Genomic DNA, 23,866 nt, shown 5'->3' with positions numbered 1-23,866 from the left:
GAAGAGGATGGGTGAACTCACACAGCCATCAGGTAGCCTACTACCCCTGTAGGCAGCTACTACAGTGTTTGACCTCAGAGAGAGCCATTGACCTCTCCGTGTTGAGAGTTGTTTGTTAAAAAATAATAAAACCATTTGACAATAAAATAATTTGCTCACATGACATTTAACTTCTGGACAAGCAGGTATGGTTATTGTATTTATAATAATAAAAAATAATAATAATGGTATTTGTTATTATATTATTATTATTATATTCGTTATTTCTCTGCTACTATGGGGAATTTTAAGAGGTTTGGGGACTTTCTGATGATTTATCCTCTCTCATGTCAAAGTAGCAGTTATGGGAAGCCCCCAGTGTGTTTGCAGAATGTCTCATCCGGTTGGTTCATACAGTGCCAGGCTAAATGCCAAGACGTCTACTGTCCCACATTAGCCATCGCATCTATATTGTGAGCTAAGCTTGCGGCAGGCACTGGCTGCATGACTCGGGGCACTCCTCTCTCTCGCATGATGATGTGCGGTAAAGTTACATCATATCACCATGACACACCATCACCACGCCAGACACGGCCGAGCCACGGGTTACTGCAGTGCAAACCCCCCTCAACAAAACTTCACGCCATGCTGCTCAGTGCTCACAAGGTGTGACTGAAGCCGGCCAATCAGCAGCAGCTGCCTGACTTCTGATCCTCCTGGACCAATCCGGTCAATTGAGCCGACGACCTGTTATAACTTGCTCATAATTGTCATTTCACACAAATGCCGCCTTCAAATGTCTAACAGCAGGCGAATTTAGTGCACGCACAAGTTGCTTTTACAACGTCCGACCACGGAAGAAAGAACTTACGAGCAGCACCTGAAGGGAACATTATTCGTTGGATGAACACAAACGTTTTAACTGTGATTTACGGCATAATTGCGCCACCTACTGTGCAAACATGGAAACCGTCTAGAATATAAAATATTGACATAATTGCTTGCCATGTTCATTGTAATTCAAACATCTGGAATATATATGGAATTAATTTGTCATGATTTGACAATTGAATTAATTCTGAAGACTTTTGAAGCAAATCTTTTATTTGAAAAAGGTACAGAAAAAGAACAAAGTATAAGCAACATGGATTGTATAAATATCTGTGCAACCAAAATGAGCACTGAGGCACTTCAATGCCTTCTGCTGCCATGTTATATTTAAGCTTAAACCCATACTCTCCATCTCATGTCCAGCCACAAACTACTCACAAACCTCAGCATACCACATAATTGTCCACACATTTCATTTTCCATTTCTCAATACATTTGTTTTAAATTTCCTTGCCTGTTCTAAACTCAAACAAGCACGATCAAAAAGGATTGACAAGTAATTTGGAGGTTAAAACAAAGTTGCGTGGGACGAGAAATCACTAAAATATTTAACAATGATTTAACATGGGCGAGTGGGTGTAAAATATTTTACAGTGCAACAGAAATTAGTGATTTTTTTCTTTTTACCATGAGCCGCCTCTTGAATTCAGCAGTCAGAATATCAGCAGTTTGAGTCAACATTGGAAGCATGCACACTAAAGGTCAGAGGGTAACAGAGGAGGTGCTCAGTCACACAGCCAGCAGTCAACAGCACTGGGTTAACTAAACACAAAATAATAAAAACAAAAAATCCAGAAACTCAACAAAGCCCACTGAATTGCATTGTGTTGCAGTGCTTTGGCTCAAAAACCCTGATGGCACATTTAATCGTACACCAAGTTGGTTAAGCGGAGAGACAGAGTCCGTACTGTTACATTCAGTATGTTCAAAATGTTCTTTCTTGATCTCAAGTCTCCTGGAACTGTTGCATGTTGACATGGCTCCTTCTCAGAAGAGCACGAGGACAGAGAAGCACACTTTTTCTCCCATACAAAGTACGACAGATGGATGATATAAAGTGCACCCCACATTTTTATTCTCACAATTTTCACCTTTACCTTGGATGTCGATGTTTAAGATATTTTCTTCTGCAGTAGAAGTACTCGATTTACAAAATCTAAAACTGTCCAACAGGATCGACTACAGCCAAAGTGAGAAGAAAATCGTATGTAACTGTATGGTGTGTGCTGCACCCACTTGGACAACCACAGCCTTGCTTCAAACATTGCAGCATCACTTACTGCTTTGTATTTTACATCAACATTTCCCACTCAAAATTACACAGAATCACTACTTTCAGAAAACATTCATCATATCGTAAATTACCATAGCAACAATGACCATCCTCCTCTGGGGGAAACTCCACCTCGTCGGCCGGTTCGGCCGAGTCCTTAGCAAGGAGTGCATACATAGTGAATACCATAATCTTCAATATTATCAGAAATTATTCTTATTATCAAAGCACATGTCATTAGCTCAAAAAGAAATAAATACGTATATAATAATCTGATCTGTAACACTGAAGTCTGGTGTGCATTTTGCACCGGGGTCAGACGCCCAGCTTGTTGGCGATGGTCATGACCACTTTGAGGATGGGCATGAAGGCGGAGATCTCGCTGAAGTTGCTGCTGCTGACCACTTGGGTGTGGACCTCCAGGCCTCGCTGGTAGTTCTGGCTTGCCACACAGCGGCTGATCTCATGGAGCCCGCCAAGGATGTTGTGAGAAAGCTACGAGTTGGGCAGAGACGGCATGAAACGTTAGGACGGGGGCACCGGCTCCCTCTTCCAGATCAAGGCAGGTTTCTAGCATACAGTTTTGTTACAGGTGGGAGGCTGTCCGTATCGCTTGCTGCTCAATATACTGCACACTGATTGCTTTATTATGACTAAAGGTCCTTACACATTGGGGAGCGTTTTTTTCATGCGATTAATTTGCACGTCAATAATATTTTCCGAACCTATATCAGTCAATGCAACCGTGCATACCAACGGCGAAGTTTCGCTGAGCGTTATTGCGGTGTTTATTTTTTCGAACCACGGTCGATTTTTCAGAAATTCGCTTCCGACGTGTACACATCTGTGGCTGTGATTGACAGGTGGGTCAAAACTCGCATCGCAATTTCGTGCCGTATATTCGCATCGCTCTTGATGTGTAAGGACCTATCAGAGAGGAAGTTGCTGTAACTTCATCACTGAGCCAATGAGAACAATCCTTTCCAAAATAACAATTCCTTACCGACTGGTCTCTCAGCTTGTCATACAGGGATCCCAGGCGTCTGGCTGCATCATCAAGTTTCCTTTTTGTTTGCTGCAAAGGAAATATTCCTACTTTTAGTTCACATCCAACAAAATACCAACTTTTTTCATCCAATCAGGACATGCTTTACTGCCAACACTGTGCAATGCTGGATGATGCCACATGAGGAGCAGGCTTGACACTTACGGGGTCTGCTGCCGCTAGCTGGCAGCGCTGCACCAGGTTGTCAAAGGTGGATTTGAGGACCATGTGTTCAGCAGGGATCTCCCTCTGCTCCACCCTCTCTGCTGGCAGCTGCTGAAGGAGCTGAAGAATGAAAGGACAGAAATACTCCAACAGTGCGCCGACAACAAAACAAGATATTGTTCAGCAACAGCCCCGTCTGACACACACCTGTCTGACACCCACCTGCACGCTGGGCTCCTGCGGGGCCCCAGGGGGGACCTGGGCGTGCTCATGGGGCTGAGGCGCTTCGACTGGGAACCCCATCACAGGTGCAGTGATGGGGGCTGGTGGAGTGTAGTTATCCGGGACCTGGAGGTGGATTACAGAAGATCCAGGGCACTAAACCTCCTGAAACAGCTGTGCTCAAGAGATACTACTTCCCTGCCTATTGTCATTTCAGAAAAATTATGCCTCCGCCATTAGTTAATTCTTGAGTCCAAATCGCCATTTGAGGCAAATTGGAAGAAATTCCGTCAAGGCGCTCCTGTGATGTTGCGTTACAGAGCTTGGAAATTGGGTGTGGGAGAGGTCACAGTGACCTTGAACTTTGACCACCAAAATGTAATCAGTTCATCCTTGAGTCCAAGTCGATGTTTGAGACAAGTTTGATTAAATTCCATCAAGGCATTCCTGAGATATCGCGTTAACAAGCTTGAAAATGGCGTTCGAGAGCTCACCTTGACCTTTGACCACCAAAATCTAATCAGATCATCCTTGAGTCTAAGGCGATGTTTGAGGCAAATTTGATGAAATTCCGTCAAGGCATTCATGAGATATCACGTTAACAAGCTTGAAAATGGCGTTCGAGAGGTCACAGTGACCTTGACCTTTGACTTTTGACCACCAAAATCTAATCAGTTCATCCTTGAGTCTAAGTCGATGTTTGAGGCAAATTTGATGAAATTCCGTCAAGGCATTCATGAGATATCGCGTTAACAAGCTGGAAAGACGTTTGAGAGGTCACAGTGACCTTGACCTTTGACCACCAAAATGTAATCAGTTCATCCTTGAGTCCAAGTCGATGTTTGAGACAAGTTTGATTAAATTCCGTCAAGGCATTCCTGAGATATCGCGTTAACAAGCTTGAAAATGGCGTTCGAGAGGTCACAGTGACCTTGATCTTTGACCTTTGACCACCAAAATCTAATCAGATCATCCTTGAGTCTAAGTCGATGTTTGAGGCAAATTTGATGAAATTCCGTCAAGGCGTTCCTCAGATATCGCGTTAACAAGTCATCGTACGGACGTACGTACGGACGGACGGACAACCCGGATCCATAATGCCTCCGGCCTGGCTATCGCCGGCGGAGGCATAAAAATGCACTAATTACAATTATCCAATCATGCTACACTACCGTACATGAAATACTGTAGATGCAACACTTCAGTATATGAATGCTATAATACTACTAAGAATAAGGATGCATGATAGGTTGGGTTACTGAAATGAGCTCTTGAAAGGGGTTGAATTATTAACTTACACCTGGCACAACTGTACAGTAGGCTCTTATACCATTTATCTTAGGGCAGAGCTTCTCAAATGTTTTTCAGCCAAGGACCCCTTACAAGATAGAAGATATACCGGCGGGGACCCCCTCATTCTGATTTTGGGCTAAGCTTAATTGTTTCCTTTTACTTTTAAATTGATAGGTTTGTTAGATTAGAATGTAATCCATGAACCATTTTAGATTTAAAGCATAAAATATTTTCATTGAACTATGAAGCTTTTGGAAAAAAAAAAAAAAAAAAAAGTTTTATTTTTATTTTCCTGAAAACTTTTCGCTGACCCCCTGGCAAAGTGCCACGGACCTCCATTTGAGAACTACTGTCTTAGGGGATACAAACCATGTCATGTAGCAATGTATCTTTGGGATAAAATCCATGTCATGTAGGGTTGACTTGGCTATCGTTTGGATTGTAACAATTGTGATTCCGATTATCGATTCTGCTTCTTAACGATCATCCTCAATTCAGATTCTTTGAGGGGCAGTTAAAAAAAACAGGTCACGTGCCTATTCAGGGTATATGCAGGAATCCTGAAGTTAATCCATGAGTTAAAGAACAATTGTTCTTTCATTACTATATGTACCGGTACTGTTGTGTTATTTTATTTTGTCACCAAATAAATTCATTCATTCAAGTTCAATACCTTTTAAGATCGTTAAGACTTTTTAAAGACCTCAACGCCACTTTCATCACATCAGTGATAGGGGTGTAAAGTTTCTTCACGATACAATATTATTTCGATTCTTTGGACAACAATACAATATTTGCTGATAGCGCAACAATACAAGTATTTGGGCACTGTCCCAGATGAAAAGCTTAAATTTGACGCCAACACTGATGCCATCTGTCAAAAGGTAAAGCAATGGCTATTTTTTTAAGGAAGTTGCGAAGTTTCAATGTGGACATGACTGATGAAAATGTTTTATTCTTCCTTTATTGAGTCTGTGATTTCCTTTAATATGATTTGCTGGTTTGGCAGTCTTAGTCTTAAAAACAACAACAGACCTACAGTTTAATATCCAGAGTGAGTGAGTGGGCGTGTGCTAACAAGCCAAAGATTTGTTGCACTTGTGACGAGCATTGACTGACTGAAGTATCACCAAAGATACGTTTCCTTCTCTCTGGCGTCTCTGCCATCTCTCTCTCGCCCTCTGAAACTGCAACTCTCCGTGTGTGTGTCGGTCTGTGTGCTGCTGTGTGTCTGCACCAACTCTCCGTGTGTGCGTCGGTCTGTGTGCTGCTGTGTGTGTGTGTGTGTGTGTGTGTGTGCGTGTGTGCGTCGGTCTGTGTGCTGCTGTGTGTCTGCACCAACTCTCCGTGTGTGCGTCGGTCTGTGTGCTGCTGTGTGTGTGTGTGTGTGTGTGCGTGTGTGCGTCGGTCTGTGTGCTGCTGTGTGTCTGCACCAACTCTCCATGTGTGCGTCGGTCTGTGTGCTGCTGTGTGTGTGTGTGTGTGTGTGTGTGTGTGTGTGTGTGCGTGTGTGCGTCGGTCTGTGTGCTGCTGTGTGTCTGCACCGAGTGCCCCCCCCCCACCCCCTCCTCACACAGAAAGGCTCCGCTCAGAGACAGAGAGAGAGAAAGTGAGCGAGACAGACAGATCTTTTCTGGATTGGAAATACCCAAAAAATATATCAGAGGCATGTCTTACAGAGCGCCCCCTGCACTCTCTACTCTGCCAAACCACACCGAAGATTCTCATTCTCATGTGTGAAAATAAATCTTGTGTGAAATGTGTTTGTTTATGTTGCCAGGTGTTTCAAACTAAGCCCTTTTCTGAGTCAGGAGAACGTTGGCAAAGTGGAGACATCTAGTAACACATTATGAGTTTCTCTCTGTCCATCTCAACAGACAGAGTGAGGTACGGAGGGATTTGTAAAAGTAACAGATGCAGGACTACCTTCTTCTTCCTGGGTCCCCCTCGTACTGCAGGTGGGTCATTCCAGCCATCTTGAAGTCCTGAATCAGAACAAAGGCAGAATTAGAAATAAACTAAGTTATTGGACCTTGGCCAACAGCCACTCAAACTCAAGGCAAACTCAAGCAGCCAAAGATCAGCCTTTATGAGACAATCTCTTTGAGCCAAGGTTAGTCTACATGGGAAAAGCACATAAAAAAAAAGAAGTGAAAAACTGATGTATTTGCCATAGATTCCAGCAGTTAAATGAACACAGAAACTAAATTGAAAATATGGCAATGTACAGGCAGCATCCTAATAATTATTCAACGGCAGTTGTAGGTTAACACCGCTGTTGAATCATAATTCATATTTCATAGTGGACCAATTTAGATATCAAATACAATCAATTTAATATTTGCAAATACTGTAAAATGTATTATTAATTTTCAATGTTATTACTGCATGGTAATATATATATCTATATATATATAGATATATATATACACACACACACATATTATCTTCATTAGGAGCCAGACTATATGATTCAAAATCCCTCTTGATTGAAGCCTGGACATAGTAAATGTTTCACCATGTGGTTAAAGCCAACATACATTACATTACATTGTAATGTGGTTAAAGCCAACATACATTACATTACATTACATTGTAATGTGGTTAAAGCCAACATACAAACATATCAGCTCTTAAGTCACTACATTTCCCTCAAGCATGTGGCTGCACAAGCAAACACTACCATACATGTTTTCAGTGTACGGCCATATTAGAGCTGTCACTTTTTAATCAAAATTCAAATGTAACTTTGAATGTGGGGGAGGGGGGGGGGTGTTCGATATGTAATTGACCCATCCAAATTAAAATATCGTTTTTTTTTGCGGCAAGGGGATTTAGAAAAATGTAATTCCTAGATGATCCAGCAGAGGGCGCTCCGCTCAAACAGCTTGACCTATCCTGACCACCTGGCATGTCTTCACACAAGTTGTTGTTTGATGAGAGACACAAGACAAAATGGAGGCGGCCGATGCTGATGCAGACAACAACAAAGCCAGGAGCGGACAATCCCAACACTAGCCTCAACGCCACTCACAACGTTATAAAACGGGACCTTCTTAGGCTGTGTAACTTTGGGTTTCAACTGCTCCACAGCGCCAGATGCATCGGCTGGGTGCTCAGTGGTTTGGTGGTGTATTGCAGTTTACAATTTAACGAAATTAACCAATAACTTTGGATATATTCGAACAAATTGCGGGTCAATTAATGTTCGTTCGAACTTTATTTTTGGAAAAAGTGACAGCTCTAGGCCATATCCAACCCTAACCCTGTCACCTTGATCGTCACACTGGAAATTCAGCCAAGGAAAGTATCCTGAAAGTCAAATGAGGGGGACAGCTGAATAGGAGCGAATCATCACCATTAGCAACATATTCCATGTGTACTGTAGATAACAGGAATATCTTACTGACAATTGTTTTTTATGAGCATGAGACGAAAATAGCAAATGGAATGAAGACGAGTGTGATGCTGATTTGCTTTGAACTAAAAAGCGATGAAAAGGTGAGCTACCTGTAGGTGGAGGAGGACGAGGGACTGCGAAGGGTTTTACAGCAGGAGCTCCGGGGCCTCCCTGGGGATATCCGGACCCAATAGGGGGGTACGGGCCAGCTGCCATGGGGGGTGCAGGTACTTGGTTGAGAGAGCCCCCAGGGTACATGGGGACTGGGGCTCCGGGCTGCGAGCTGGCAGGCATGGGGCCTGAAGGTAAAGAGGTGGAGGGCATGAAGCCTATCTGCGGCGGCACCCCGGGGCTGGGCATGGCAGGCAGACCCCCGAGGCTGGGCATGGCGGCCAGGCCCCCGGGGGTAGACAACAAAGACGGCAGTGGAGGTCCTGATAGGTTAGCAGCTGGCATAGTAGGACCTGGAGGAGGGAAGGATGGGGATCCACCCATAGGCATAGGCTGGAATGGCTGATGAGGGAAGCCTGGGGAAGGACACAAGTAAGTGCTACTGCGTCAAATCAAATCAAGCTGAACTTAGTCAAAGCAGTATGCACATGGACTGTCGTCTAACCTGAACCGGTAGCAGGATGCTGGGGGTAGGAAGGCCGTACGGAGGGGCGGGGCACGCTGGGCGGCAGTACATGGGAGGGGGGTGGCAGTACATGGGAGGGGGGTGGCAGGCCAGGCCCGGCGTTGGTAGGAGCAGCATGTGGTGTGAACACCGATGGCATAGGAGGTTGCCCAGCTGGAGCTATCTGGGCAGAAGGGGCAGGCTGGTACTGATCCTGTGGTGGAAAAAAATACAGCCTCACCGTGACTAAATGCAAGTCTTAGAGTCCTAACACCAATATTACATAGGAGAGGCACAAACGTTGGATTCAATCACTGAGGAATTAATACCATAATTTGTGCTTTTTGTGCAGGTGTCTGAGCAGCAGGGATGGACTTGGTTGTGGGCACGCTGACTGCGTTCTGCTGTCCAACGGAGGCTTCTCCCTGAGCGTGGAAGAGCCTGTCTCTCAGCGTGGTGATGCCAGACTGGAGAGAGACATGATGCAAACACACAAACAGATTCAGTCAAAGAAAGCAGAAGCACGACTTGGGAGTATTTTGGAACGAGGCTGGCGGCTGTGCCTCTTACTTGGCCCGAGCTCTCGGGCAGGTAGGTCATGGCAGTGGCCAGGCTTCCCTCTGCGGCCAGTATGCTAGCGTAGCGAGTTAGCTTCTCTGCCAGGACAGGGCTCTGGACAGACACCTCGCAATTGCGCAGGCGTTCGATTGATTTGCGCAAAATCATCACTTTCTCCACCAGATCCTGTCACACACACACACACACACACACACACACACACACACACACACACACACACACACACACACACAGAGAGTCAAGAGTTTTGAACTTAACTTTAGATGAAGCAGTGTTTGAGCTATCGTGACTTTGACAGGTCACAATGGCACACAGCCTAGATCAGATCAAGCCTTACAAAACAGTATATACCTCAAGAACAAGAGGGGAGGAGCAGTCCCTCTGCAGGGCCCAGCACTCCACCAGCTTCTCAATGTTGCCAGAGCAGATGTAACAGAGACAGGCCTGCAGGCGGTGCTTCTCTGTCCCCTCGCCCTCCAAACGGGCTCCCAGGGTGTCTACCAAGTAGGAGGAGGAGAGAACGAAGGGCGACGAAGACAAGTGGAGGAGTACAGAGGGATCAGAGGGGTTGCGGGTACAGATGTAGACATGTTAGAAGACGAGTAAAACAAGTACTGCTGAAAAGGTATAACTCACCTGGAGGCAAAACAAGTCATAGCGTGATTAATGTGCCGTTAAAGCCCTGAGCAACTTACCGCACAGGCGAGCAAACTCTTCAGGATGTGCGTAGGTCAGCAGAGCAGCAAGCGCCTCCTTCCAGTTGTCCAACTCACAGCTCTGCACGATGTCTCTCCAGTTCTGGGTGACCACTGATGATATGAGCTAGTGTGGGAGGAGGAGGAGGGTGGGGGTTCAATTGACTTAATCTACCTCTAAAACACCTATTCCCATCTGATTGTACCAACTGAATTCAATTCAATTTTACTGTAAGAACAGGTTTTATGGAGACATTGGTTCTCTTACAGTACCATTGAAATGCTGTTCTTCTGCTTGTCCAGGTATCTCTGCTGAGTCTTCTTCAGCAGCTCCTCTCCTCCACTGATAGACAGCAGGATGGCTTCAGCGTAGCGGCCGTCATTCAGACACAGGTCCACCGCTCCCTCAAAGCTACCCACCAGCAGTGCCTGGCTTATCAAACCATCAGTGTCTTCAGAAGAACAAGACAGGGGCATGAGCCGTCAACCAGGCAATTACAGGAAAAACAAAGAAAGGTATCCAAAGAGTGGACTAACGCATGTAAGAGTATAATCAATTGGGTCATAAATGGGAACTTTTACCAGATGAAACTGGGATGTGGAAGTTGGCATTTTCTTTTGGAATCTGGCTGAAGAAGTCTGCCGGTGAAGCAGAACCTGAAGTGGTGATTTCAGCTGCAGCACTCGCCTCATCAGACCTCTGAAGAAATACATAAATGAATATTTTACATATTTTACAGGCTACAAGAGCAGCAAGATTGAACAAATCCAAAATAATGAGCACATGATTAGAGAATAGACTGGCAGCGTGCAGGTTGCTGACCTCAGTGGAGAGCAGCTGCATCTTCTCTGCCAAATCCTTGGCATCTACTCCATGTCCATTGGGCAGCAAATTCTTCCCCAGGCATCTTGAAATCTGAATTAACACAACGTGTTAGAACTCAAAGATAGGATTTCGTTTAGAAACGCCTGCCTACAAATGTGAGATATTAATTACCAACCCGGCTGCATGCAAACCAGAGACAAAATACCTTTTTCTCCAATTCATCTTTGCTGAAACCCAAAAGTCGGAGGAATTTAACGCGGGCTTCATCCTCAAAGTTTACCTGGGGGGGGGGGGGGGGGGTGACACAATGATTTAGCTGAGAAAAGTAACAGTTCCACACTAACTGACAGAGTTAGAGCCGATGATATGTCTCAATATTATGTAGAGTATGTTCTGCCCACCAGAAGGAACTTCCAGATGTCCTGCTCAGAGTCTGAGGCAGTGTTTTGGATCTTGGCCTGGCAGTAGGTGGTGAAGGAGCCCGACTGCAGCGTCGCCTGCAGCTCTCTGGAGCGCTGCAGGAACTCCGTCTCTGTGGTCACCTGGCTCATAAACACCTGTCTGGGGACGGGCTGGGGGCTCTGCACTGGAGCCGGCTTGGGGTTCTCAAAGGTTACCAACTTCCCGCCAAACTGAAACACAAGAAACCAGCACCTCATACATAATTCAACACAAAACATTTGAGAAAATGTATAGTTCTGATGCTTTATCGCCATGGCTATTTAAGCGTTTTATATTCAGTTGCACTCACAGCAAAGGAAGCCCCCACTGGCCTGCGCACCCACTTAGGTGGCTTCTTCAGAGGGGGAACTATGGTGGGCTGTGCTACCGGCTGGGGAGCTTCTAGGGGAGGGAGCACCTGCCCTGTCCCAAAGGGATCCATTGTGTCAAACGAGGAGGAAAGCTGTTGAATAAACACAAATGTTGAATAGAACAAGCACAGCTCAGATGATTATCTCTACCATCGCAGCAAGTCATTTAACTATCTTCCGGTTTACAAGTCATACATGTGTCCATGACATGTTGATGAATTCATGTTCATCTGTGTCCGTGTTAATCCATTCGCACCGGCCTGATCTCACTGACAAACACCCACATGTCTTAGCACATGGGCTTAAGTCACAAAAGATAGGGGAGCCACTACCTTCTCAGCGCTGCTTTGCTGCTGGGCCTCCAAGCTCCCTCCCATCACAGAGTAGACACTGATCCTGCCATCAAACGAGGCCGTGGACAGCAGGGCTGGATTCCTGGGGCACCACTGGACGTCAAAACACCACTGGTTGATTGTTGGCAGCTCATAAATGACCTAGAAGAAGAGGCATGAGATATGCGATTGTTATCACAGTAAGGATGTAAGGCACGGGTGCCCCACGTTTTTACACTTTGGCCTTTTACAACACCACAATATCTATCAGCACATTACATATTGCAATATGCTATATAATTTACTGAAAATGTAAAAATAGAGCAGAAAATACAACTTGGTGTGTAGCACATGGGTAGTCTAATACATACATCACATTATATTGATAACCATTATTATTTGCATTGTACAGTGGCAATTAACAATATATGACAGTGACCATATTGATTGAAAATATTTTAAAGGTAATACCCTATTTCTATTTCCACCTTGGTTTGGTTTATTTCGGATCAAGAATACATAAAAGCATTACAAATTTACATTAATACAGTAGTAAAAAAAAAAAAAAGTACACAATATGTAAATCGAAGAGTAAAATGATCCAAGGATAGCCCAGTAAAGCAGCTTAAAGTTACAAACTAGAAGCCTGCTTATTTCCACTGGGATCCTTCAAATATCAAAACCTTCATATTACACAATTGTACTTTATAAAAGAAAAACTGAAAAAAGAACTGTCTATCGATGACACATAAAATATATGATATATACAAATGGAATCTCAGCGAAGGTGTTGCAATTACTCTCTAGTCAACATCTCATTTTTTAGATGAGTCTTGAGAGCACGTTTAAAGACATTCACAGTGTTTATGCCTTGCACTGAAGCAGGTCAATTATTCCAAAAGTTGATAGCAGTGTTACAAAATGACGTTTGGGTTTGGCTTCCTGCAATAGGTTTCTTATTTTAGTGTTTACTTTCAAACTAGCGGTAATTTCATCTGCTCACCCTTGCGTTTTGCCTTCAGCCCCCCCAACACACAACAGGCTTGCCTCGCCCCGCCCCGCCTCTCCCTGTCTGTCTGCCCTGTCCACTTTCTTCCTCAGCAGTTGTTTCATAAAGTCGGCCAAAAAACACAACTCCTTTTAGATTTATTCACCCGCGATTCAGCATTCACAACAGCAGGTGAGTCGTGTGTGGAAGATGAACTTCTCCCTCTGTGTGTGACGTGTGTGTGTGTGTGTGTGTGTGTGTGTGTGTGTGTGTTTTTCTGGAAGGAGCTTGAGCGAGTGAGGGGGGACTAATAGATAGCAGATGGTGTCGTTTTCTCTGACGTATAAACAAATTATAATAAAAAGGCTAAGCTAAAATGCCAAATATACCTTCCCAGCCATTAATATACTTGGCCAGCCCACTCAATCAAAGTTGTGTAGGACTGGGGAGAAACAGTTACAGGAGTGAAATTAAAGGAAATTCAATGAGTTACACTCATTATCCAAAAATGATTTTATGATTGACCTGGAAGCACCCCGCGATCGACTAGTAGAACGCCATCGACTGGTTGGGCACATCTGATGTAAGGTATCTGAGGGGTAATAAAGAAACAGCGCCCAATGGGACATACTTCTCCTGTGTTTGGATTCCAGCAGAGGATCCGGTTGTCTTTAGCGCTACTCAGTAGGAGCTCAGAGTCTGCTTGGCTCCAGGATATTGACAGAATTCCCCTAATAACAAAATAGGATTAAATGAACAGAAGGCCAGCCCCGCTAAATGACTTAAAGACATTGATTAGCATGATGTTCAGGGCTAACTGCTAAATGACCTAAAGACATTGATTAGTATGATATTCAGGGCTAACTGCTAAAGCTTTACCTTGTGTGGTTCTCGAGGACTTTGAGGGGCGATGTGGCGAAACGCAGGTCCCACATCTGGATGACTGGAAGGCGATCATCTTCAGAGGCCAACACCAACTGGGTGGCCACATCAGGGTGCCAGAGCATTCCCGAACAGAGCATCTAGAACACAAACAACAGTTAAGATGCAGAATGATGAGAGGGATTTTCTACAGCGCATCATATCGGGTGAGGAGCTCCAGAGCTCTCTTCATCTAACTAACCTAGTCTCTTTGGGGAAATTTAAGGCCATGTTAAAAGTATTTGTAACCGAGAAATGCAACTGCCTAAACTGAGTTGGATTTTAGTCTCTTGTGTATTTGATGTTTGTATTAATTGTCTGTTTTATTTGTATTTGTATTTTTATTTTGTAACTGTAACTGACTTGTAACTGACCTGTCTTGGCCAGGTCTCCCTCGGAAAAGAGATTTCAATCTCAATGGACTTCCTGGTTAAATAAAGGTTAAATAAATAAATAAAAAAGGAGCAATAGTCATTTTAAAAAGGTTAATGTGTATGAATTTAACTACCGGTACTTGGGTCACCTGCCGAGGCTAAGGTTGAAAAACAAAAATCCCAAGAAACAATTACTGGTCAAATGAATGACTGAGCGTAGATGGGTCCAGACCTTCGAATCCGCCCACTCCACTGAGTTGAGTGTAACGAGTTGAAAATCCAGTCTAATATCAGCCTATAGATAATGTAGCTTTAATGTAAAACGTGCTCACTCACTACTACGACTGTTCTTTGTCTTAGTCTTATTATTCTTCTTTTTTTAGTAGCCTTTGGGACAAAGGTAAAGCCACCAACCCTGTTGGTGTGGTCACTGATCTTGATGATGGGCTCATTCTTTCGCAGGTCCCAGACAACAGCTTTCCCACTGGGGTTGGCCGAGGCCAGGATGTGCTGAACCTGCCTGTTCCACGACACCACACTGATATCTTCAACGGGCTGAAAGGGGAGAAGAGAGACCGTTACTGACAAAACAAGGCCGCCTGTCTTGAGTGTGAGACGGCCAGATGGCTGATTTTCAAATGATGCCACCACAGTCTGTGTGCCATGCTAGCAGTGTTGCTGCTGAACTATTCAATTGCCATAAAGAGCCAACTGCTGACAACTGATATGGGATCAGGATCAGAAATACACATGCCAAATATTAGTAAGTGTTTTAGATAAGTATTTAGATCATTATAAAACCATGGCAGTAAGTGCTATACACAATCTGATTATTTCAAAGAGGTCACCGTGTTAAATCATATATTTATAAAAGTTGCTTATGCTTATAGCAACTTTTCAAATTCCTAAATTAATGACTTGTTTGGGACACGACGATTTTGTAAAAGAAAAATTTCCCTGTGACAAGGCATTATCATTCCCATTATCCCAAAGCGGTTGCGCGCGCACACACGCACATACACACACACACACGCACACACACACACACACACACACACACAAAACACTCTTGTGTCTTTCTTTCTTACCTCGTATTCCTACAAAAGGAAACAGTCTGTTGGGGATTGTGGTTTCTATTGTGACTTCAAGCACAAATGGGTCAGAATCAAAATGGGAGGAAATCAACCCATCCCCCACCACCATGATTGTCCAATCATATTTTACCATAAAAGTGTGCCTTAAAACATGTAAATAATGCACTTGCCTGTGCCTTTGCCCCTGGTGTCATTGGGTTGTTAAAGTTGTTCAAATCCCAGATGTAGATCTCTGAATCATTTGCTCCTGATGCAAGGAGATTGCTCTGGAAGAGAAATCAATTGAGAAAGATGAATTGTTTGTGGTACAAAGCCACGAGCAGAAATCAATGGAATGTCCCTTTTTTATATACAGTATATATAAATGATCTCTCATCACATACAGGATCGCAGACATTACCTGAAAAGGGTTGAAATCGAGCGCTCGGATGGGGCCTGTGTGTTTGTCAGACCGTCCCACGACTGCTTCTGCTCCAGAGTTCACGATGGCTTCCGGGCTATATACTGTTAATGTGCCATTTTCACTGCCAGCAACTAGTCTCCCTCCTGAACTGTCGGCTCCCATTCCAAAATCCACCCATACGATACTGTGGAACCTATGGAACATAAAGGTGAAAGGTGATGCGAGTAGAAGTACACATTACATACCCAGTCAATACCCATGGCCCCAGTCACAGCAGCTGTTTAGTCATATGGATCCGTTCTAGTCGACAAGGATAATTTACTTATTTTCGATTGGGTCCTGCTTGATGAGGTTGGAAATTATTTTCTCCAGTTTAACAAAGTTTGATAGCACACTGTGAAGTGTCTGATGCTGACTGACCAACCTGAATCTGTCTCTTGATGCAAACAAAAGTACTCCACCAATTCATTAGTATCAGGATGAGAAATTAACACTGACTGGGCACTAGACAAATGCTGGTAAATCTTTGTAGCTGATGAGTTTCAACCCATTTTGGGGGGATTTTTTCTACATTATGACAAACAGCACGCAGAGTTAGTACTATCATATATCTAACTACTTTGCCGTGTTTGTCTATATGGTGGGCCAACATGGGCATTGGTAGCGAAGTAGTAGTCTCAACGCCAGACCCATGAGACCCACACCGCCACTGTCGTCAAAAAGGCCCAACAGCGAATACACGGACTCAAGCGCCTGAAGAAATTTGGGCTAAGGAAAGAAATCCTCAGGGACTTCTACAGAGGCACCATTGAAAGCCTGCTGACTGGCGGCTTCACCACCTGGTACGGGAACTGTACCACCATGGACCGCAGGGCGCTACGGAGAGTGAGACGCGCGGCACAGCACGTAACAGAATGTGAGTTGCCAGATCTGCATGAACTGTATAAACAGCGGTGCCTCAGGAGGAGGTCCCTGAAGATCATCAAAGACACAAACCATCCCCACAACAGCCTGTTCTCCCTGCTACCCTCAGGGAGAAGATACAGGGTTCCGAAAGCACGCACAAATCGCTTGAGGAACAGTTTCTTCCCGCAGGCCACGAGACTCCTTAACATACACAAATAGTGTAGTAGCCGCACTGTACCGTACTGTAGCTGCTACCATTACGTATGTCTAACGTTTAATTGTATGTTTAATAAGGAATATGCTATTTGCACCTGTATGTCAAATACGCCGAATTTAAAATGCCGAGTTTAATTGTATGTTTAATAAGGAATATGTAATTTGCACCTGTATGTCAAATACGCAGAATTTAAAATGTTTAAGCACGTCTAAAGTATGCACCCGACACGTGCACCTATGTGCAGTGAATATGCCACTGTCTCTGACTTGTCTTATCACTATAGTGCCTTATGCTTGTTGTGTCTCTTGTTGTTTTTGCACCCATATGCCCTGTTATATTTGTACTATTTGCACTATGTTGTAAACTGAGTCCACAGCACAAGAATTTCACACGTGATACTTGTACCATGGAGTGACAATAAAAATCTTGAATCTTGAATCTTGAATGAGAGTTCTTAGGCTGATACACTACGTTACTGCATGCTGCAGATCTCTCTCTGGGTCTGATACACTACGTTACTGCATGCTGCAGATCTCTCTCTGGGTCTGATACACTACGTTACTGCATGCTGCAGAGCTCTCTCTGGGTCTGATACACTATGTTACTGCATGCTGCAGAGCTCTCTCTGGGTCTGATACACTACGTTACTACATGCTGCAGAACCCTCTCTGGGTCTGATACACTACGTTACTGCATGCTGCAGAGCTCTCTCTGGGTCTGATACACTACGTTACTGCATGCTGCAGATCTCTCTCTGGGTCTGATACACTATGTTACTGCATGCTGCAGAGCTCTCTCTGGGTCTGATACACTACGTTACTGCATGCTGCAGAGCTCTCTCTGGGTCTGATACACTATGTTACTGCATGCTGCAGAGCTCTCTCTGGGTCTGATACACTACGTTACTGCATGCTGCAAAGCTCTCTCTGGGTCTGGGAAACTTTCCCTCAGAGGACTGGTTATGGGAGGAAACATTCACTTGGCCAGTGATATGCCAGTGCTGGATTCAGTCCTCTCCAATCACTAACGACTTTGCGATCAGACGACACGGGAGGCGCAGCCCATTTTTCGAACCGCTCTCTCATCGGTGCTACGACTGGTCACTCATTCAATTTCAACCCGCCTTAAAAACCAGCAGTGGCTGTGAAGTGGCACAGACTCACTTATATAGTATGCGGAGCGCAGCGATTCAACGTAATATTTGAGTCTGGGGAGAGACTAGCGAAGAAGTGACCTAATTGAACCAGTTAGAATACTGCCAATAAAATGTCTCTTGTTATTGCGTCATCTCTAATAGTCAAGTCAAGTCAAGTCAAGTTTATTTATATAGCCCTAATTCACAAGCATGTCTCAGAGGGCTTCACAGAAAATATATCTAGCTAATTCTAGCTGACACAACAGTAGCAAGAATATACAGAATAAAGATAACAATTGAACAATTGATAGAGAAATATAGAAATGAAGGATAGAGCAGAGGAGAGAGCAGGAGAAGGGAGGAGTGCAGGGGGAATGTGAGAGAGTGATGGGGTGGGGAGGGAATGGGAAATGTTGGAGGGTATAGGAGGTGGGGAAGGAGCAAGAGGAGAGCAGGAGAGGGGAAAGGGGGGGGGCGGGGGGGTGTGTGGGGGAGAAGAGAGCAGAGGGCGGGAGGAGGTGGGGAGAGAATGGTAAATGTGGGAGAGGAGTAGGGCTGGGCGATTAATCAAATTGTAATCATGATTACGATTTGGGATGTCCACGATTATGAAAACAAGATAATCGACATACAACGATTTTGCGGCTCTTGTCACTCTCGTTCTGTCTTGTGTTGTAAATCGAGCGCACCCTTTCCTTTGCAGCAGTGTGCTCAGCCCCTCCCCCAAAGCCCAAAACACACACACACCGCTCGAGTTGGGAATGACTGTCATGTGAACAGAGAGCCACTGCAAGTTTCTCCTCCCCGCTTATTTCCGTGGTAGCACAAGAATAAGATGAGAGAAGTCACAGAAAGAGAGCCGCTGGTCGAGAAGAGAGGTAAAACAACGTATGTGGGGTGGAAACACTATGGTTTCGCCGAGTTTAAAGGTCCACACATCAAGAGCGATGCGAATATACAGCACGGAATTGCGATGCGAGTTTTGACCCACCTGTCAATCACAGCCACAGACTTGGAACAAACAGTGCAAGATATGCGCGGTCGTGGCTGCACCCCGCAACACAACCTCTCGCTCTTTCTTTAATCACTTGAAATCCACTCACAAAGTGGTCTATGACTAGAGCCCGACCGATATTATCGGCCCGCTGATATTATTGGCCGATATATCGGTATCGGTCATATTTGGCGCCGTTTTTTTTTTTTTTTTTAATATATATATATACCGTATATATATATATATATATATATAAGTTATAGACAGCATGGACAGCATGTTGTGTATATTTGATATTTCTTCTTAACTATTTGTTCTATTGTGTTTTTGTATTTCTAGTTATTTATAATTATTAAATTCCCAGTTAAGTTTACTATTTCATTGCATTGAGTTTATCAATAAGCTGTAAAATATCCTGCCTACATCGCATATTTCAATTCATGTCAACTCAATCATATCTTTGTCAAGTGTTTGATATTTGAGGGTTGCTGATGTGGTGCCTCCTCTGGTCGTTAAGGGCGCCTGTTCAGAGGGAGGGGAACTCGTTGGAATAGCGTGATCCTCCCACGTGCTATGTCCTACCGGTGAAGCTTCCCCTGTCAGGTGAAAAGAAGCGGCTGGCTAACTGCCCATGTGGAAGCATGGAGCCAGTTTTCGGCTCTCCCCAGATCGGCAGAGGGTGGAGCAGCAACCAGGATAAATAAATAAAAAATTAGCACTAATGGGGGATTAGCACTAATGGGGGATAAACATTTGATTAAAAAAAATAATAATAATAATAATATCGGCCGATATATCGGTTATCGGTATTTTTTTATTCCCTAAAATCGGTATCGGTATCGGTTTCAAAAATCCCATATCGGTCGGGCTCTATCTATGACCAAGCAATAACGCTAAACGAACAAAAATACAAAGCCCCATCTAGTTACTGCCACCGCAGTCATCGATTCAGGACACTCTTTACAATGCGACCGCATATTCAACAGCTAACGAGCTCACAGATAAACATTAACAATAGCCTATTATAAACCTAAACGACGTAAGTCGCTTTGGATAAAACCATCTGCCAAATGAGTAATTTAATGTAATGTAAACGAACGTTACTAGCGTTCTCATTTGGTTAGTTTTGAGGTTTAAGGACTACCGTACTAGTTCAGATGTTTACCAACATATTGAATGTAGATTAATGGTTGCAGTTGGTTGTGGCAGTTCACTGCAACATAGTAGGCCTACATTACTGTATATTTATTTTAGTTTTTATTTTATTTCTAAATCTTTGCACTTTTATTTATTTTCACTTATTTATTTTCAATTATATCTAAAATCCAAAGACATCCAATGTTAAATAAAAAGCCAGTGTAAATGTTCAATAAATTCATGATGTTCTCAATGTCAATGAGTAATCGTGTTAAATAATCGTGATCTCAATATCAATCAAAATAATCGTGATTATGATTTTTGCCATAATCGTGCAGCCCTAGAGAGGAGAGAGCGTATGGAAGAGTATGGGAGTATAGGGGAGTATGGGAGACTATATGGAGAGAACAGGGAGGCTAGCTGACACAACATTAACAAATTACAGTAGTAATAATAACACATCGAACAATTATTGTGTAGCGATGTGGGGTTGCCAGTAAACATGGGTTTGTCTGAGTGTTGGGTTCAGTTCGCTGGGGGTGTTGTAGAGTGTGTCCCACCGCACGTGAACGCGCTGGGAATAGGAGTAACGCACCTGAAGGGGACATGGAGTCATGTGGGGTTGCTAGCTCGCTGGGGATTGGTTGAGCAGGAGGCGGCCATTTTGTCGGCGGGAAAGTGTGTGTTTTGGAGCAGAATGATAGAAGCCGGCTAACGAGAGGGAGAGCGAGGAATTGCTCTTGGTGTTGTGGCTGTAGGTCTAAGCCTGTTAACAGAGACCTAGAACTATAATAAATGCACGGAATTGCAAGTCGACCTTTGTCTCCTTCCTCCTTCATTCCGGTCCGGGAGCAAGTTATTACAATATGATAGAGAAATATAGACACAGATCTTGCAAACGGACATATGTCGATTTCTTAGCAACCAAACTATGCCTAATTTAATTGGCTGCAAGCCTTTAGTAGTGAGTCCCTTTGCCAAATAAACACATGTTCACATATAGAGCTTATGGGTGCCTCGCTTTAGGGAAGAATGGGTGCCATGCTATAATAGCTCACCTGTTTGAGGTGGACAATGACCCCTTGAGCTTCATGTCCAGAGAGGGATCAGAAAAATCCACCTCGAATATTTCAAGGGCAGCAGTGGTGTTAAAAGAGGCATCAAGCTGTTGTGCAGACGTGCCTGTTTATTGACCAAAATGACAAGTTAAAATCATCTGCAGCCTGTAAAAATGCACATGTAAGAACAGATGCGATGTAAAACAACATGTGTTTTGAAGCAGGGCAGGAGTACACAGACTGGAATGTGACAGCTACCTAAAGCCAGGCAGATAGGATGGTGCACGGCAGGGCTCCACGCCTGGTGGGCTGTCCTCTGGATCTCCTTCAGCCTCATCTTCCTCTACTGGTGGAGTCTTTCAGAGTCCTGGAGAGGAACAGACTCCACTATATCATGGACAATTTATTCCTTCACATAGTCGTCATAAGTCAAGCAATGTGAAATAATAATACCTCTAAAGTGAGACGAAATGTGAGAGAATATGATTTGCTAGCCTCGCCTAATGATTTGCATAAATGTATGTTAAATTGTCTTCTGCAGCATGACACCGGTACCACCCATATTGACTCCCAACTATTCCCTGGAATTGCTAGCTAATGCTATCAATTGCCACAATATTTGGAAATGTTTACATTATGCCAGCATAACATTTATTGTGAAATTATGGGGAGACACAAACTAACGTTATGTTAGTTGGTTTATGTTAGTAACGTTATGTTATGACTTGAAATGATTGTCAACTATCATTTCAACTGCTTGCCTTGTGAGATGAGCTGATCACGGTTCCGTACGCAACCTGCACCGACCCTTAGCTAACTAACGTTAATAACAACTGGACGAACAGCTTCTTTATAAAAGCCATCTAAAATAGTTTGAAGGGAACACTGATTCTCTGTTCATGCCAACACAGTAGAAGAAGTCATACAGGCTAGCATTCCATATGGTCACTCTCAAACACTGACTGGTGGCCACACAATTCCAGTCAATAGTCAGAGCCGATAACGCTAGCGAGCTAGCTGTTAACTATTAAACGCCTTGTTGGCCTTGTTCCACAGATAACAGACACGTTTACACTATTCATCAGACGCACTAAACGCCAAAATAAAGCGATTCAAACGGCCTTGACTATAATAATGTACTCACGTCAGTTGTTTATCACAGTCGCACTGTCCTAACCAACAAACTGTAGAGCTACTGCCAACCTAGCAGCTAATCCGTGAACCCTCAGACCAAAGTGCTTTGCTGTGTTGTCATGTATCTACGGTGGCCGACATAGGCAATAAATGCGGCTCAATGGCCTAATGTGACCCGTCACATTGGTGCCAAGAAAACATCCATCTCATCTTTCACTCGTGACGTGTTGTGCGTGCTCATGAAAAAAAATCTAGCTACGAAATCCCATATCTTCCATGTCGTCGCCTTGCTAAACTAATGGCCTAAGTCATATTTTCAAGTTTTTCAGGAGACACAAAAAACTGAACCAAATAGAGAGTATATGATATTCCTTAATCATTTCACACAAAAAGGTTATGACAATATATGACTATTAACATACAAATTACGCTGTATGTCAAATCATGTTGCATAAGTGGATTAAATGACTTAGGCCAATTTATGAACATGCCGTTGCATCTTAGGCAATTTTAAACCTGACTTAGGCAAAACACTGCACATCTTTTATTCCCACTTCTGTGACCACAAACAGTTTAAAACGCTAGTGGAGCACATAGATAGAGACTCAGGAGACAGAGGGCAGTTTGACTTTCATTTAATAAAGCAAACTCATCTTTACTGCGTCACTCTTAACAAATTGTAATTTAAACTTAAATTTAAATCCTTCTTAAATCAAACAATGTCAGTTAAATCAAACACTGAGGAGGCATGTGCCTCACTTCTTCCTCCAGCTCTTCTTTGCTGGGTCACTCTTAACAAATTGTAATTTAAACTTAAATCCTTCTTAAATCAAACAAATGTCAATTAAATCAAACACTGAGGAGGCATGTGCCTCTCTTCACTTCTTCCTCCAGGTCTTTGCTGGGTTTTAACTAACCCTTTAACATTTCAAACAATTTCACTGCTCACAAGTAATTTTTTGCAAGTCCAAGTCAAGTCTCAAGTCTTTGAGGGGAAAGTCCAAGTCAAGTCTTTGAGGGGCAAGTCCAAGTCAAGTCTCAAGTCCCTATGGATGAGCGTTCTATCCAGCTGCATGTACATGGTCCTTCAAGCCCGGATGGGCCTCAGCAAGTGGGAATGGACCAGAGGAACCAGCAGCCAGTAGGGGGAAGAAGGGCACCTCCATACCTTCAGTTGTGGGGATATCATCCACCATCGCACCCCCCTCCCCCACAACGATACCATCCCCATGTAGTTGGGCCTACACCTGAGCGGCAGCATGGTCAACCTGCACGAGACACCATGGACTATTTGAGACACCTCTTCTTGAGGAGGCTTGATGCGGTAGAGGGATGCTTGTACTCAAGGAAAGCGCTCCCTGTGCCTCACCCAGCCCA

General features: G+C 43.9%; 1 protein-coding gene across 1 annotated transcript; it reads right to left on the bottom strand.

Moving 5' to 3' along the window:
* Positions 1-1,071: 1,071 nt before the first annotated feature.
* Positions 1,072-22,609, bottom strand: sec31b (SEC31 homolog B, COPII coat complex component). Its single transcript, XM_083635409.1, has 27 exons — positions 22,500-22,609; positions 21,614-21,722; positions 21,356-21,479; positions 15,906-16,101; positions 15,676-15,771; positions 14,826-14,966; positions 13,996-14,138; positions 13,748-13,847; positions 12,129-12,290; positions 11,736-11,888; positions 11,386-11,616; positions 11,190-11,264; positions 10,982-11,074; positions 10,741-10,858; positions 10,432-10,610; positions 10,159-10,285; positions 9,815-9,960; positions 9,455-9,628; positions 9,214-9,351; positions 8,885-9,098; positions 8,379-8,795; positions 8,142-8,180; positions 6,795-6,853; positions 3,576-3,701; positions 3,354-3,473; positions 3,147-3,218; positions 1,072-2,638 (listed from the first exon to the last, which is right to left on the bottom strand). Exons 2-27 carry the CDS (start codon positions 21,690-21,692, stop codon positions 2,459-2,461), a joined length of 3,702 nt encoding a protein of 1,233 aa, XP_083491535.1. The 5' UTR covers positions 21,693-21,722; positions 22,500-22,609; the 3' UTR covers positions 1,072-2,458.
* Positions 22,610-23,866: the final 1,257 nt, after the last annotated feature.

This window comes from Poromitra crassiceps (assembly GCF_964638095.1).
Source record: "Poromitra crassiceps genome assembly, chromosome: 4".
In the NCBI taxonomy this organism is placed as follows: domain Eukaryota; kingdom Metazoa; phylum Chordata; class Actinopteri; order Beryciformes; family Melamphaidae; genus Poromitra; species Poromitra crassiceps.
This window is presented reverse-complemented; position numbering and strand designations above follow the sequence as displayed.